The following is a 15,527-nucleotide window of genomic DNA, read 5'->3' on the forward strand; positions in this document are numbered from 1 at the left end:
AATCTATTTTGCTGGGTGTTATGAAATACTGCATGAATATACCATTATCAGAGAAACATGTTGACAGACAGATACACTAATCCATAATAGTGATTTTAGATATTTCTTTATGTGTGGGGGGGGGATAAGGGGATCTTTCCAGTTTATGTGAACAACGTAGTGTTATTCTATTGTGCCATCTAGTGTTGAAGAAATATCATCATGTTAAGCTTGTATTGACAAAGCAATAACCTACATTTTGCATTTTTTACTTCAAATTTTTCTTTCAGAGCAACATGTGTACTCGTTGAAACTAACTGCTCTCACATGTGAAAAAAAATGAAAGAGGACACACTGACCATCATTATTTGCAAAAGGACATACTTTATTTTTTAAACCTAGCATTTCAAAACAATGAAACAGTAAACAGACACAAATGAACTTTCATATACAGTGCGTTAAAGTGATACTGCACCCAAAAATGAAAATTCTGTCATAATTTACTCACCCTTAAGTTGTTCCAAATCTGTGTACATTTCTTTGTTCTGTTGAACACAAAGAAAGATATTTAGAAGAATGATAGCAACTGAGATTTCTGGGGTAGTCACAAAATGTTAGTCACAGGTACCCCAGAACTGTTTGTTTTCCTAAATTCTTCAAAATATCTTCTTTTGTGTTTAACAGAACAAAACAATATACAATAAAAAAAATTCTACTATGGTAGTCAATGTTGCCCCAGAAATCTCAGCTGCTAACATTCTTCCAAATATCTTCCTTTGTGTTCAACAGAACAAAGAAATGTATACAGGTTTGAGGGCGAGTAATTCATGACAGAATTTTCATTTTTGGGTGGACTAACCCTTTAACTTCAATGAGCTCTAATACGCTTGTGAAAAATATAAACATTTCATTCCCCACGCATACTGCATTGCTTATTTTCATTTCATGGAAGGTTACCTTTAAGTACATTTCACATATATTTTCGCTTTATATAATGCAAAAACTGCACATTCTAAGACAACGATGTTTGTTCTCAATTGTGACATTGAAATTCCTGACTTGGTTGCATTTTATTTGCCTCCATATAATAATGACAAAACAAACACAGATCAGTTGTCCTGGGGATTCCTGTAAACCAGTTTTGGGATCTGTGCTAAAATTTGACTGCAAGTGCACTTCGGTTTCCTCTGTTACCCTGTCTTAAGCAGTGCTTGTTGTATGGATAGACCAATATGTAATCGCATCCATGCACATTCAACTACAGCTTTAAATGAATTCCATTTGAGCGGATTGAGACAATCCAGCAAAAGGCGTATCATTCTGTCTATTGCTATAAATGTCACAGGAGTGTCTGTGGCATCAAAGCTTCGCAGGGGTCCTCACTTTGCCGGCAGACCTCGGTGATGTGAATTACGGAATGACGTGCTGCCTCAGTAGGTACAGACTAACTCCACAAACTGACTATGGAAAAGTGACTACGGTCCCACGGCAAGATGCATATTAAATCTCAACAGCTGTTATTTGCATTTATTTCATTGTAGCAGGTGAAGAAGATTTGCATGAAATTCTCAAAGAGAATCTCCTTGAGCTGTCATTCTAAATTAAACAAGGTTGTCACCGCAGCTCCAGGCAAAAGAGCTCTTCGCAGAGCGAGACCGCGCACACAGCAGGACCTGATCCTTCTTAACCACTCAATCACTTTCTTCAGCCAACAGAACCATAAGTCACAGACCGTCCATCATGGCCAGAAGGTCGTCACCTTTGCTGCTGGAACTAGGGGTGGCCTCCCCTGCCTCCCCAAACTCCCCCATGATTTTAGCCAGCTCAGCATTGGTCTGTTTGTCCTAAACAACAAGGAGAGTGACCCGGTGAGAGGTGTTTTGTTACTCCCGTGGCCCTCTTGTTAGCTTAGCAAGTTTAAAGTTAACCCAAACCTTATAATCTTTAGCTTGTCAAGAACCAATTAGGTAAACTGAGAGCTTTGTCCCGGTGTGGGTGGATCATGGGTAATCCGGCATTACAATATATTTTTTAAGGCCTAGGATCTAGCTTTGACGGTGTACACTGCAAAAAATGACATTCTTACTAAGCATTTTTGTATTGTTTTATAGCACAAAATATCTTAACATTCTTAAATCAAGATACATTTTCTTGACCAGAAAAGTGACCTAAGATACATAAGTCTTGTTTTATGAAATAAAATATAAGAATTAGGAAAAATGATGTTCAAAACAAGCAAAGAATTCTGCCAATGGGGTGAGAAAAATAAACTTGAATTAGAAAAAAGTCAAACTAAATTCAAGTTTATTTTCTTCACCCCATTGGCAGATTGTTTTAAACATAATTTCCCTAATTCGTATATTTTCTATAAAACAAGACTAAATATCTTACGTCATTTTTCTTGTATCTTGATTTAAGAAGTAATACTAGTAATATTTTTACTAGAAAAGTAAGAACGTCAATTTTTGCAGTATAAACAACCTGTGTGTATTAATGTACGTGCAAACAAACATTAAAACTGTACCTTCGTTGCTTGGATATTAAGAACCTCATAGGACAGATCATCTGGTCTTGATATCAAAGCTTCCCTGTGGCAAAAATCTACGTTTATTTGTATGAAACTGAATGTCATCAATAAAATGAATATCAACCATTTCATGAAAACGTATTTTAAATTAAAATTCACATCATAAGCATGGTATAATTTCTGATATCATTTTTTGTCTTTAGATTTTGAGGTAAAAAGTAACTCGAACATGTTTTTCTGAGAATTATCTATGAACCTGTTTGTGATAGATTATTAATAAATATAAAGTACCAAAACTATAAAACTCACTCTTCCTCCTCATCAGTGGCGAAAAGATTCACCCTGAAACCAGAGTCGATATTTGTTGGTTTTTGCACCTCCAGACCTCCCATGAGTCTAGCAAGCAGGTTTAGTTCTTCTTTAGCCAGGGGATTCGGAGTCGTGTTGACCTTCAGTAGTGTATATGGAGTACACAGTTCGCAATTAATGCATTATATTTGACTGTGTTTTCATAAATAGCAGGCCAATAATCTGCGTCAATTCAGTCATTTTAAAACAACATAAAAAAGAATCGAAGTATAAACCAACCTTGGTGTGCTGTGAGGAGTTTTTGGAGGTTCCAGACATATGTGTTTCAACAGGACGACTCACGCTGTACCTGAAGAAACAAACAGGGCAATTACAGAGCTAACGCTCCAGTGAAAGGCTACATGTCTCAGGTTTACAGCTAAATTATTCACAAATCAGTTAGGGATGTCATTTTGCGACCAATAAAACACGTGAAAAATGACATCATGGGTTGCTGTGTCCGGCGATTCAGATAAGTAGAAATGATAGTATTATCACAATATCCATGTATAAAGTGTGGCTGTGACGTGGTTGACGCTCACATGTTCGTGCCCAGTTTGATGACCCGATCACCATACATTTCAAAAGAACCTTCACGAAGAGAAGCGTTGTAATTGCCACCGCCCTGGAACTGCAACCTTTTTACCTCCTCACCAACACAACTAAACATCCTGTAAAATAAACATATTCATGAAGAAATAAATTGGGATGCAAAAGAAATGGAAAATTCTATAACAAGAAAAGCTTTGGTGTCAAAGTCTGATTCTAATGCAATTATCTATAAACCTTTACTGCCAGATTCAGTTTAAGCACTGTGAGTGACAAAAGAGCTCATTTAATTTTAAAACTCAAATACTGATTTCCACACATTGTGCGATTATATTTTTGATGCGGTAACTTTTTTTAAATGGTAGCAGAAACCTCCTTTGCCAACCTGATGAGTCCTGGGGTCTGTGTCCCATATGGAACGGGTCCTGATGTGGGCAGAACAAATCGACCATTGGAGTTCTGTACCTTGTCTTTCAGGAAAATTGATACCTAAAAACAAGGAAATATGTACATCACGTTTACATATTATTTACAACACTTTGCTAACAGTTTATGATTGCTTGCACATTAATATCGTTGGCTCTTTAATCTGGTTTTACAGAGCATTCTGTATTATGTACATATAGCAAAACAGAGAAAAAAGCTTACTCTTATGTGCATATCTTGAAAGAAGATGAGGAGGGTTTGTCTAATTAGCTGAAACTCTCCACCAGATAAAGCGGTATATATCTAGAAGTTACAAGAGAATAAAGACTTCTCAGAATGTAGATTAAACTGAATGAACAATTAAAGAGAATTTAACAAAACGAACAATTCATTGGTTGAATGAAAATAATTGGTTGAAACCTTTCAGGCACCGTTACCTCTATAAGCTGTTTATTAGTCTCATCCACTTGGCTGAGGATGCTGGGAGTGTCCTTCACAAAGTCCCTGATGGCATCCATGTGGTTGAAGGACACGAGGAGGATGTCTTTGGGGCGAGGACACAACAAAACCTGATACTTGAAGGCCATGGTCATCAGGTCATAAAGCTGTGCGGGAAAAAAAGCAAAACACGTGTTGATCTATATTATACTGTACGTGACATTACACACCAGAGGGAGCCAATCAGCAAAATCAACAGCAGTTCGTTTTCTTTATAAAATGTAATCACAACAGAGCAAGATAAATGTTGTCTGCTAACGGAACGTTAATATCTTCAAATATCTTCTGTGAGTTTTAAAACCCACAAAACCGTTCAAGGAATTCCAATCCAATTTCTCTTGGAAAAAAAACGGCAAAGTATTCTTGACTGTGAACTTACTTTGTCCATACTGGCCTGGTTGAGTCTCATGATTGAGGCGTGAGCCAGTCGATCAAACACGGTTCTTAGGGCCTTCTTGGAGTACAGCTCTTGTGGCTTGAACAGCTCTTCCAGGAACTTCTTGTTGAACATGGTGGTGATGATATCATTCATAACTAACACAAAACACAATATACGAAAACAGTCATCGTGAGACAAAACGATACATTTTTATGAAACACTAGAGCATAAACCGAGCAAGCGGAAAACAAACACAAAATTCAAGCTTTATTGTCTTGCCAAATGTTTTCACAGGCCAGCAAGCTGAAAACTGTCATCATATGTTGGCTGTGGACCGCAGAAACACATGGAGAAAGTCATTGAGACCTCAGTACTGAACGAAAGCTTTAAAGGGATAGTTCACCCAAAAGTGGAAATTCTGTCGCCATTTACTCACCATCACGTTGTTCCGAACCTGTATACATTTCTTTGTTCTGTTGAACACAAAGGAAGATATTTGGAAGAATGTTAGCAATTTTCAGTTCTGGGACATCATTGACTACTACCAAAGTATATTATATTTTGAGGAATTTAGGAAAGCAAACAGTTCTGGGTCACCTTTAACTACCATTTTAATTTTTCCTACAGTCAATGATATCCCAGAACTGAAAATTGCTAACATTCTTTCAAATATCGTTCTTTGTGTTTAGCAGAGCAAAGTAATTTATACAGGTTTGAGGGTGATCAAATGATGACAGAATGTTTATTTTTGGGTGAACTATCCCTTTAAGAGGCTGCACTTTAGAGGGAACGGCATAGTTCCAAATGTGCAACTTCATAGCGCAGAAACCCTCTCCCTCTACACAGCAGTTGCCTATGAGAGTTGGCATGTATGCTTTGCATGCTACTTTTTTCTACTACCAGCAGCAAAGCAAACAGATTATTAACTATACCTCTTCTTCTGTCCTCCTCTAGCCAATCTGCTACAGTGGCTACAAAGATTGCAAATCACAAGAACACACTGAAAATGTTCTCTATAGGAAGAAACTATATTCATTACAGTTGTTGTTTGCAAGGGAGCAATAGACACTTGTTTGACATGTTTTGTGACAGCATCTGACGCCAAAGTGCGATGCAGTCAAGTTTATTATGAATTAACAAAATATTTGGAATGCAAATCTAAAGAGACCAAAACATGATACAGGAAAACATATAAAGACAGGAAACCATGATAGTGGGCTGCTCGTGACAGAAATAAGGCTAAGGAAATGCTCAATACCATGACATGCCATTGTGCGGCAGAAGGTGTGACCTTATTAGAAATAAATACACTACTGACAATCTTCTGCCGTATAATCATATATTCGTTTAATTCATTTTCTTTACAGATGAGTAATTAAATTGTGACAGCTTAAAGGAACAGTTCCCCCAAAAAGAAAATTCTGTCTTCATTTACTCATCCTCAAGTTGTCCCAAATCTGTATACAGTCATTTCTTTGTTCTGATGAACACAGAGAAAGAAATTTGGAAAAATGCTTGTCACCAAACAGTTCTTGGCCACTGTTGACTATCATAGTAGGACAAATTGCTTTATAAATTTCTTAAAAGAAGATATTTTAAAGAATGTAGGAAAGCAAACAGTTCTGGGGCACTTTTTGACTATCATTGTCATTTTTCCTACTAGTCAATGGTGGCCAAGAACTGTTTGGTTACAAGCATTCTTCCAAATATTTTTCTCTGTGTTTATCAGAAAAAAATGATACAGATTCGGAACAACTCGAGGGTAAGTAAATGATGACAGAATTTTTATTTTGGGGTGAACTGTGCCTTTAAAGGGATAGTCACCCAAAAATAAAGCATTTACTCTTCCTCGTGGCATTCCCAACACAAGACATTCCTCAATATGCAGTATTTGAGCGGCATGAGGGTGAATAAATGAGGACAGAATTTTTATTTTTGGGTGAACTAAGTTACCCTTTAATACAACATTAGGCTTTATCTCCATGCGTTTGTTTAAGTCGTTGAAAATACAACAAAACGCGAAAAAAACGACCGGTCCCTGGATAACCATGTAACTAAACAGGGCCACATGATCTCCATTCAAACACACAGGCTAACTGGCTCATTTCTGCATGAATAGCGTGAAACAACCGTTCCAATAAAGAGGACTCAGAACACAGCGTGCATTAAACGACGACCGATGTTCTCTTATTAAATTATGATGTAGGCATCAAGATCAGATGTGCTTTTATCACCCCCTGGCATTAAGGTGCTCTCTACCTTTCTTGGCTTTATCTGCTGGGATATTTTGAGCCCGTAAACGCTGATCCAGGATATACAGCATCTCTCCACCCAGATTAATGAAGAGCAGAGGTAGCGTTCTCGTCGACATTTTTTATGGATTTAGAAGGAATTCAGCTACTACCGGTAATGTAATAAGATTGTAGGTAAGAAAAGACGCGATATCTGCGTCTACTGTAACGTTAGCTAAAGAGCCAGCAAAATAAATACGCGTCTGTAAACCGTCTATCGGTTGCCAGGTCACCGCCAACAAGAGCCAATCACAGACGCTAATACTGCAGGGTGCGTATGACGTAAGCAACGAACGTATAAAATCAAGAGTTGACAGATCAACCAAAACAACTTAATTTTTATATATTTAGACATTTTATTTCAACGGGGTTTTAAGCAATTTTATTGTCTTTGCAAAAGGGATACATAAATACAACAACAAAAACGAAACTATGCTGATTCACGTAAAACTGTAAGATTTTTTTATTTTGATATTTATATATCAAATATTTATATAAACACTTTATACTGACATTACATTCTTTAGTATAGGAAAACATAGTATTTAGGCCTCTCCATTCCTGATACGAATTTCTCTGGCCATTCGGCACGTTTCAAACAATCCACAGCAACAGGTCATCAAAGCATCATTGCATATTGTGCCCTGCAGGGGAAAAAAAAAACATTTATAATAAAACCAAGTGCTAAAATCAATACGTGGCTGGAAAAATATGCATAAACAAAAGGGACCCTGCTGTAAAAAACAATATAAACCATCACAGAAATTGTAATAGAAGAAACTAGTGGCCTCTGTGGGTCTATATCAGTAATGTGTTGGCTTCTGTTGGTGGGATGGTATGTGGCATATGGGAACCAGCAGAACACTATTGGATGCCCAAAACGCACATGTATTTTCAATGGTATTATGGTGAACAGCCGATGATTCATAATGGTATTATTTTTTCAGCAGAGGGAACATTAACAAATCATGAATTATTTAGATTCTTAGTGTATTACTTGTATTCCATAGGTCAGTCGCATATGTGTCCGCATGGCAGCCATTCCTCCAGGTACACATGCAAGGCATACGTTCTCTCCATACTTTTTTGTTGTGTAACAGCTAAGAGCTATTGGACAAAAACAGCCAAGGGCACCTAGACGACAATGGAAGGATATAGAAAATTGGTTACAGATCAAACATGCTATAATAAACTGTGCCTCGGCCTCAAATATAACGATGCATTTTAAAACAGTCATGGTTTGTTCATTGACAAAACCTATGACTAGGCCTACTCCATTAAATGTTCAACTACAATTGAGAAAAATGCAATAAAATAGTATCAAAGTTTGAGTTTTACATAGAATTTGAATGGCTGGTTGAGTGCTGTCAGAACTTACAGACAAGTAGGTCATTAAAGCAAGAACACAGTCCAGTGCTCCATTCTCCTGTCTGCACATTTGTGCCGTAAGAACAAGCACCAGGTTGAGTGATGACTGGGTTTGACATGTCAATCAAATACAACAGCCCAGAAAAAGCAGAGAAAACGGCTTTCCTCCTTGGTGATTTGAGGACAAAAGTAGAAAAGTGATTTAATATTCATACTTAGTTAAAATATACAGAGGTTATAAGACATTTATACGTTGGTCTGATGGAATTAAAAAACAAAATACCTTCTTACTATTTTATAACCGTTTTAGAAACAACCGTTATGCAGTGCTTTGTTTTCTGTTTTTACGTGGGTTATGCTGTTAACAGGTTGTTTTAACAGAACAAATTACTGTTACATTCTTTATTATCTCTTAGATACAAATACTTCTAAAGAATTGTTTTGGATCTACAAATACATTTAAAACTTTTTACAAATATAAAATATGTACAATATATATATGACCGATATGAAACAACAACATGTAGTGGCAGTTTAAATGCTGAAAAACAAAGGTTTACATTGTTTTAATATATTCTACAATATAAAGCAAATAACTGCAAAACGCACCTCGTGTTCTCCTGATCTTCTTGATCTGAGGCTTGCAGCTGAAAAGGAAGTTGTGACACACCAACGCGTTTGCCACTATCGTGTGCAATGTTTCCGATTCACGCATATAAGCTTCACACAAAACACGTCATGATGTTCATTGTAAAGGTGACCAACCAGAATTCTGAAAAATCAATGTAGCCTATAATCTCACAAAAAGCTGATACTTTGACCCCCCAGATCATTCACCAGATTGTGATGCATTTCAAATAAAACAGCAGTTCAGGGAACTTGAGAGCAGGCAAACCATTCGCTCTAGCCACAGAACCACAATACATTACGTGCATATGACACAGGTCTTCATTTGCTGCCTCTACAAAACTACTGAGTATGTGAAACTACTGATCAAATGTTTTATAAAATTGTTTCTAGGAAGTGATTCTGATATATTTAGTAGTATTCTGAGTAATGACAAACCCCAAGTCTTTTAGTTTGATGCAGCTATTTTCTTTAAACAAAATATGTTATGATAGTAGGATGAGCAAAAAATGACAACACTGAAAAAACACTACGGAGAAATATTATTCTGTTTTTTCACATTTATTTTTTCATCTGTAACACACACATGAATCAAAAGGGAACATCTGGATGACAATGTCATGTGTTCGACTGCCATCCAGATATACTGAGCGTATCCGCACACTGTCAATAACATAGTTTTCTTTTTCTTGGCTGGCTGAACTTGTTTACACTGAAGATTCTTTTGGTTTTGTGGACCCTGTGGAGGATGTTGTCTCTTCTCTTTTAGCTACAGCTGCTCTCTCTTTTGCTTGCTGCTCTGCTTTTTGTTTCTGTACTTCCTTAAAGACCTGATAGAAAAACACATGAACATCATGAGACACAAACAACAAACCCTGGGGGATTTATTCAACTAATGCAACACATTTTCATGCCACATGATTTATCATAAGACATACTTTATCGACTTTAAAATTGGATTTCTTAAAAGATAAAAAATGACTTTAATAAGGGAAACATCACCATTAGGCAAAGATGCTCAGTTTTTCTTTCTCGCTTAAAAGAATAGTTCACCTTCGAAATGAAAATTCTGTCATTATTTACACTCCCTTTTGTCATTTCAAACCCGTTTGACTTTCTTACTTCTGCAGAACACAAAAGAAGATATTTTGAAAATTGTTGGTAACAGAAAACTGTTGGTCACCATTGCAAGTCAATGGGGACCAATGGTTACCAATATTTTTAAATATCACAAAAATCACAGAGGTTTAAAGGGGTCATATGGCGTGTTTTTCTGTGTATTGGTGTGTTATAAGTTGCCCATGCATGTATTAGACACGTAAAATTGCAAACATTAAAGTGTGGGAACCAAAGAGTCATTCTATCTAAAAGCCAATGCTCACCCAGACCTGCCTGAAACGCCTCGTGTAGCCACACCCCCACAAATCTACATCAGTTGGTGGTATGATTTGACTAAGACCGCCCAAATGTATACGCAAGTAAGGTGGGCGTACCTGTCAGTACAATTGAAGAGGAACCTGATGTTCCAAATATGGTAAGAGGCGTTACATTTCCATCACACGCTTGCAGTATTCGACCAATCACTACGCACTGGTTAACTGGCCAATCATAGCACACCTCGCTTTTCAAAGTGATGAGCTTTGTAATAAATCCGAGCGTTTCAGAGAGGCGGGGCAAAGAGAAGATACAAACATGCACGGTGTGTGGAAAATACAGCGCTTTTGAACCTTAAATCGTGTATGCATATTGCATCACATCTAAAACAAACCATAATATACAGAGTGAGCAAATGATGACAATTTTCATTTTTAAGGTGAACTGTTCCTTTAATGTTTAAAACAAAACATGCTTTTCCACAAGTTTTTAAGCTTATTGTATTTCCTTGTGTCCTCAATATGACATTTTTGTGTTATTTCCCTGTAACAAAAATCACTTAATCATATAATCTGGAGATGTTATTAATGTACAGTATTTAATAAATTGTGTGGTGTTAGCGGTTTTTCTTATATTTGCTGAAGTTCAAATGTCTGAAATTGACACATTTCGTAAAGGTTGGCATACCATTTTATAAAAATTTCTGCTTAAAGCAAAACCCTGATATTTACTTTTCATTTATAGTTATCAAACGGAATTATATGTTAGTGGGATAGAAAACATACAGGTACATTCGGGATGAGGTGCTTGCTGTGAGTGTTACCTTAATGCAAAAGGCCTTTTTGGCCAGCCAGCGTCGGGTGACCCGTCGGTAGTATTCAGGGGGGAACGTGTATGTGATATCTAGTTCTTTACACACTTTCTCAAATGCATCATAGCGGGTCCTTCTCAGAAACTTGAGCTTTTTCTTCCGAATGTCAATGCTCATAAGCATCCATCTTTTGTTAGCTTTATCCTGATGTAATATAAAAAGGGGGAGTTAAAAGTCATTTTGACAACAGTTTACACGTAGAACAGAACTAGTCTAAACTGCCTTGTGTAAATTTTAGGCAGTCTTAAAATAAATGCCACTTGTGTGCCCAAATACTTCAGTATTCAGTACATCAGTTTAGGGCCAGTATGCCCTGATTCCCTTCTGAATCAAATGGGGAGCAAATGTCCTGACACCTTTAATGAAGGCAAGAAAAACAAAGGCAGCGTTTACCTTGGGGTGTTTGTGTAAATGCTCCTGGAAGTTGCGAATTCGCGCTGACAAAATTGCCACTGTAAAGCAAGCAAGGATGTTCCCCATTATTGAGTCATTATCTGAGATTCCAGAGTGGTTAAAGCACAGACTTTCTCAAGCCTTCAAAAAAAGGAACTTACCCTTGACTTCTGTTGAGGTGCGGTCATTCTCATCTCTCTGCACCTTTGCAATAAGCTCTTCCTCTTTCATACGCAGTTTTTCACTCTTGGGACAGACATTGTGACACATAAATGTTACATTTCAAATTACTGCACAACCATCTTCAGTTCTTAAATCACTTAGTGGCTAAGAGAAAAGCAACTATTATGGATAGACAGATGGACTGAAATTTTTTTTTACTGTTTGAAAATACTTAATGGAGCAATGCAAACCCGTACATGACTTGCAAACTCCAGGGTAAGCAGTTTCTTCACCACATCGTCAACCCTGCAAAAGATGATGTAATACAGCGAGTGTTTTGCATGAGCATTAAAAGGAAGTTTGAAGAAATCATGTACATCCTAAACCTTGTTGTACAAATAACCGAGCACGTCTCACAATGATCTGAGTTATGTAAGGACATGATTAAGTTAATGCAAAAACGGAGATGACAACAACGTACGTATGTGCAAGTGGCACGGATGCGTATTCAAGCTTTAGCATAGATGGAGGCAGGTCCTGGAGCTGACTTGGGAATTCTGCAAAGAAATTGTGAAGAAAAAGAAGCTAAAAAGTTTCATTCAGAAACTGTTTCGAACTTCCATTACATGTCTGGTGCCAGTCAAGTTTTTCCACATCAAACTCACTAAACCTTACAATGTACACAAGGGCAAAAAAGCTGTAGTGCTACCCCACTGACAGAAGAGATTGCAACGCCATGTGCTTGACTGTTTGTAACGAAGAGATTCATTATACAGCACTCATTTCTTACCTTGTTTCTTTCTAACTGCCCGAGCATACTGTCTCACTTGTTGCTTTGGAAATGTTTCATCACCTGGAATAAATAATATTCACTCAGTCACTCAGCAGCAATGAATATTGTATATATACAGTATATAAACATAATATAAATTTGCATAACGAACAACACATGAAACCAAGGAACTAGATTTCTTTGTAAAACCATACAAACCATAAGATCACAGCATGTACGTGTTGTTGTATTGTTGAAGGTAAGAGAGTGCTTATGGAGCCTACTACAATTAATGCATTTTTCAAAATATCACTGTTGTGTTCTGGAATGTTTGAAATGACATGGGGTTGAATAAATGTTCAAGTAAACTATTATTTTTTGGGTGAACTTGAACTACCCCTTTAACTCTGCATTGTGGTTCACAACACATCACTAGTGATCAAGTTTCACCAAGAGTGGGTGGGAGGTGATCTAGTTGACCGCATCCTGCTGTCACACTGTCATGATGTCTTCTGTCCCGAGAGCAATCATCAAAGTCAGCTTACATTAGAGGAGCTTGAAAGGGTTTGTTCACTAGTGATGTTCTGCTCTTTTGTGTTAGCAGTTACTAGCACGACAAACAATCTCTGTGGTTCAAGCTACTGCACAGGAATCAAATAAACAGCTATACAACTGACACATGTTTACTTTTAATACAACCACTACAGTGGTGTTTACTGCATCATATATTATTTCTAAATCCTTTCATTCAGAATGCTGAAAATAATGTCAAACAAATAATATTAGCATTCCTGAAATAAGCCAAATACAAAGCAATGCTTCAAAAGAGCCGCAGTTGACATTTAACAGGGAACCAGCCAACAAAATAACTTGCAGTTACATCTGGACATTTTTACATTAAGGTCACATAAAGGCCTTTATAAATGAGTTTAAAGCACCGAGTATGCACTGCTTACAGAAGGAAATTAGTAATGTTTCAAAAAGGGTAAACCAGTGACCTAGTTAGCTCTAGAAAAAGACTCAATCATTTGAAAGAAACACTTGTTAGCATTTTCTAAATTACTGCTTAGACATCTGCTGTTGTACACAAGTAATTCTGAATTGATTCGTAACATACATTGGGCTACTATAAAAAAGGCACAATGCCATCTTTTAGCCATTTAAAAATATCAGAAATATGAATCATTTATAAATAATATTTAAAGCAGATTCTGATCATATTTTTGTAATATAATACTAGTGGGAAGATTTTAGCAAAAGACAAATTAACACCAGGCAGCCCCCTACCAAGCATGCAGCAACAAATATGGACCACAATCGTTAATTTTCTCACATTGCTGAGACATGACAAGTCACACTTAGTCATATCGCTACACGCTCACATGAAGGTGACAACCATCTTTTGCTCCTCTGCTTTTTTGTTGCAAGGCCTTACTTTGTTTAGGATTTTTCTTCTCATCAAATTGTCCCTGGTTGTATTTCTAAAACAACCTAAATTCAGCGTATGATTCTTTACATGATTATGCACTGTAACTGTTAACAGCAGATTTCATTTTTGCATGAAAGTTTAATATTTGTTAATTATAAAACATCCGAAGGAACTAAAAAGGAAATTGATCAGTTTAAAAAAGGCATGACAAACTTTGCAATCTATGTTATAATAAAATGGAAATTCTGTCATCATTTACTCACCCTCAGATTGTTCCAAACCTGTATACATTTCTTTGTTCTGGAAGATATTTGGAAGAATGTCAGTAACCGTCCCCCATTTACTGCCATGGTAGGGAAAAATACTATGGCAGTCAATGGGGGACAAGATCTGCTCGATACTGACATTCTTCCAAATATCTTCCTTTGTGCTTAGTAGAACAAAGAAATTCATACAGGTTTGGAACAATCCGAGGGTGAGTAAATGATGACAGAATTTTCATTTTTGGGGTGAACTATCCCTTTAACGTCAAATGATACATTTTGCTCTTATTCTGTAGTGAATGAAGTTTGGGAGCCCTCTAGATGTCCATGTTGGAATTACACATGTAGGCTTTTAAAACAAGACGTATAAGTAAATAACCAAGCTCCACACATTTTTAACAAGCTTGGTCCAACACAGGACAACCACCTGCGCTAATAAGAAAATTCCACCTCGAAATTAGATAGATTTTATTTAAATAGATGATAGCCACTATCTACAGTCGCAAATGTTTGTGAATATATTTGCCCGTTTAAGCTGAAAACAAATAATAATCATACAGTCAGAACTTCAATATTGAACGATTCTCACCTTTATAGTTTCGTGCTAACGTCCAGTTCATATAAGAGCTGCATTGAACCCGTTTAAGTACGGACGCACTACTGGCCTGCTTCACGCTTGAAAACACACTCCATGTCCGTAAACCCAACGATGTGGTTCGAAAGATGTTTTTTAAAACCATTCTGATTAATTATAATAATGTCCTTATACATACGCTCTTGGGCAACGCATTTACCCCTTCAGCTCATGTGCGCCGCCATATTCTATCAGACATTAGTAAACAACCCCAGAAAAACATGCGCAAGTCTGAACAATCGAGTGACGATTGCGTGCCTATGTCTGAATCTTGAATTTGTCTTTATTCCTAACGGTTTGAAAAGTTTACTCTTTGTGCAATTACAAACAACTCCAATTTGTGTAAACAAATATTCATTATCCTTTTCACCTTCACTCAAAATCCATCTGTCAGATTTTGGAAGCTTTTAGGGTTTTGGATGCTTTTCAGGACAAAGCAAACATGCACTTTTGGCAGTGTTGTCTATTTCTAGGGTCTGTTTAAAATGATTATATATTAAAATAATAGCCTATATAAATACTGACCTGATGCTAAACAAAACCTTTAGTGTAATATACAGGTTATATAAGGCAAGTTATCATCCTGTGACCTTTTCAGTATGTTTTGTCCAATGACAAACAGCCTTAAGAACATTTT

General features: G+C 36.9%; 2 protein-coding genes across 3 annotated transcripts; both read right to left on the reverse strand.

Annotated features, from left to right (window-relative positions):
• Positions 1 to 349: 349 nt before the first annotated feature.
• Positions 350 to 7,532, reverse strand: oscp1b (organic solute carrier partner 1b). Of its 2 annotated transcripts, none has more exons than XM_057340475.1 (10): positions 6,966 to 7,532; positions 4,707 to 4,861; positions 4,267 to 4,434; positions 4,052 to 4,132; positions 3,789 to 3,892; positions 3,397 to 3,525; positions 3,095 to 3,164; positions 2,816 to 2,955; positions 2,504 to 2,567; positions 350 to 1,823 (listed from the first exon to the last, which is right to left on the reverse strand). In XM_057340475.1, exons 1-10 carry the CDS (start codon positions 7,075 to 7,077, stop codon positions 1,704 to 1,706), a joined length of 1,143 nt encoding a protein of 380 aa, XP_057196458.1. In that variant the 5' UTR covers positions 7,078 to 7,532; the 3' UTR covers positions 350 to 1,703. The 2 variants fall into 2 exon arrangements, with proteins under 2 accessions (XP_057196458.1, XP_057196459.1); XM_057340476.1 differs by lacking the exon at positions 6,966 to 7,532 and adding an exon at positions 5,639 to 6,957.
• A 1,874-nt stretch (positions 7,533 to 9,406) lies between these two features.
• On the reverse strand, positions 9,407 to 15,101 carry mrps15 (mitochondrial ribosomal protein S15). The gene is made up of 8 exons (XM_057340477.1): positions 14,846 to 15,101; positions 12,583 to 12,645; positions 12,274 to 12,349; positions 12,050 to 12,098; positions 11,792 to 11,876; positions 11,631 to 11,689; positions 11,190 to 11,381; positions 9,407 to 9,822 (listed from the first exon to the last, which is right to left on the reverse strand). The coding sequence occupies exons 1-8, from the start codon at positions 14,994 to 14,996 to the stop codon at positions 9,700 to 9,702; spliced, it is 798 nt and encodes a 265-aa protein (XP_057196460.1). The 5' UTR covers positions 14,997 to 15,101; the 3' UTR covers positions 9,407 to 9,699.
• Positions 15,102 to 15,527: the final 426 nt, after the last annotated feature.

The sequence above is a fragment of the Triplophysa rosa genome, linkage group LG8, assembly GCF_024868665.1.
Source record: "Triplophysa rosa linkage group LG8, Trosa_1v2, whole genome shotgun sequence".
Taxonomy (NCBI): Eukaryota; Metazoa; Chordata; class Actinopteri; order Cypriniformes; family Nemacheilidae; genus Triplophysa; species Triplophysa rosa.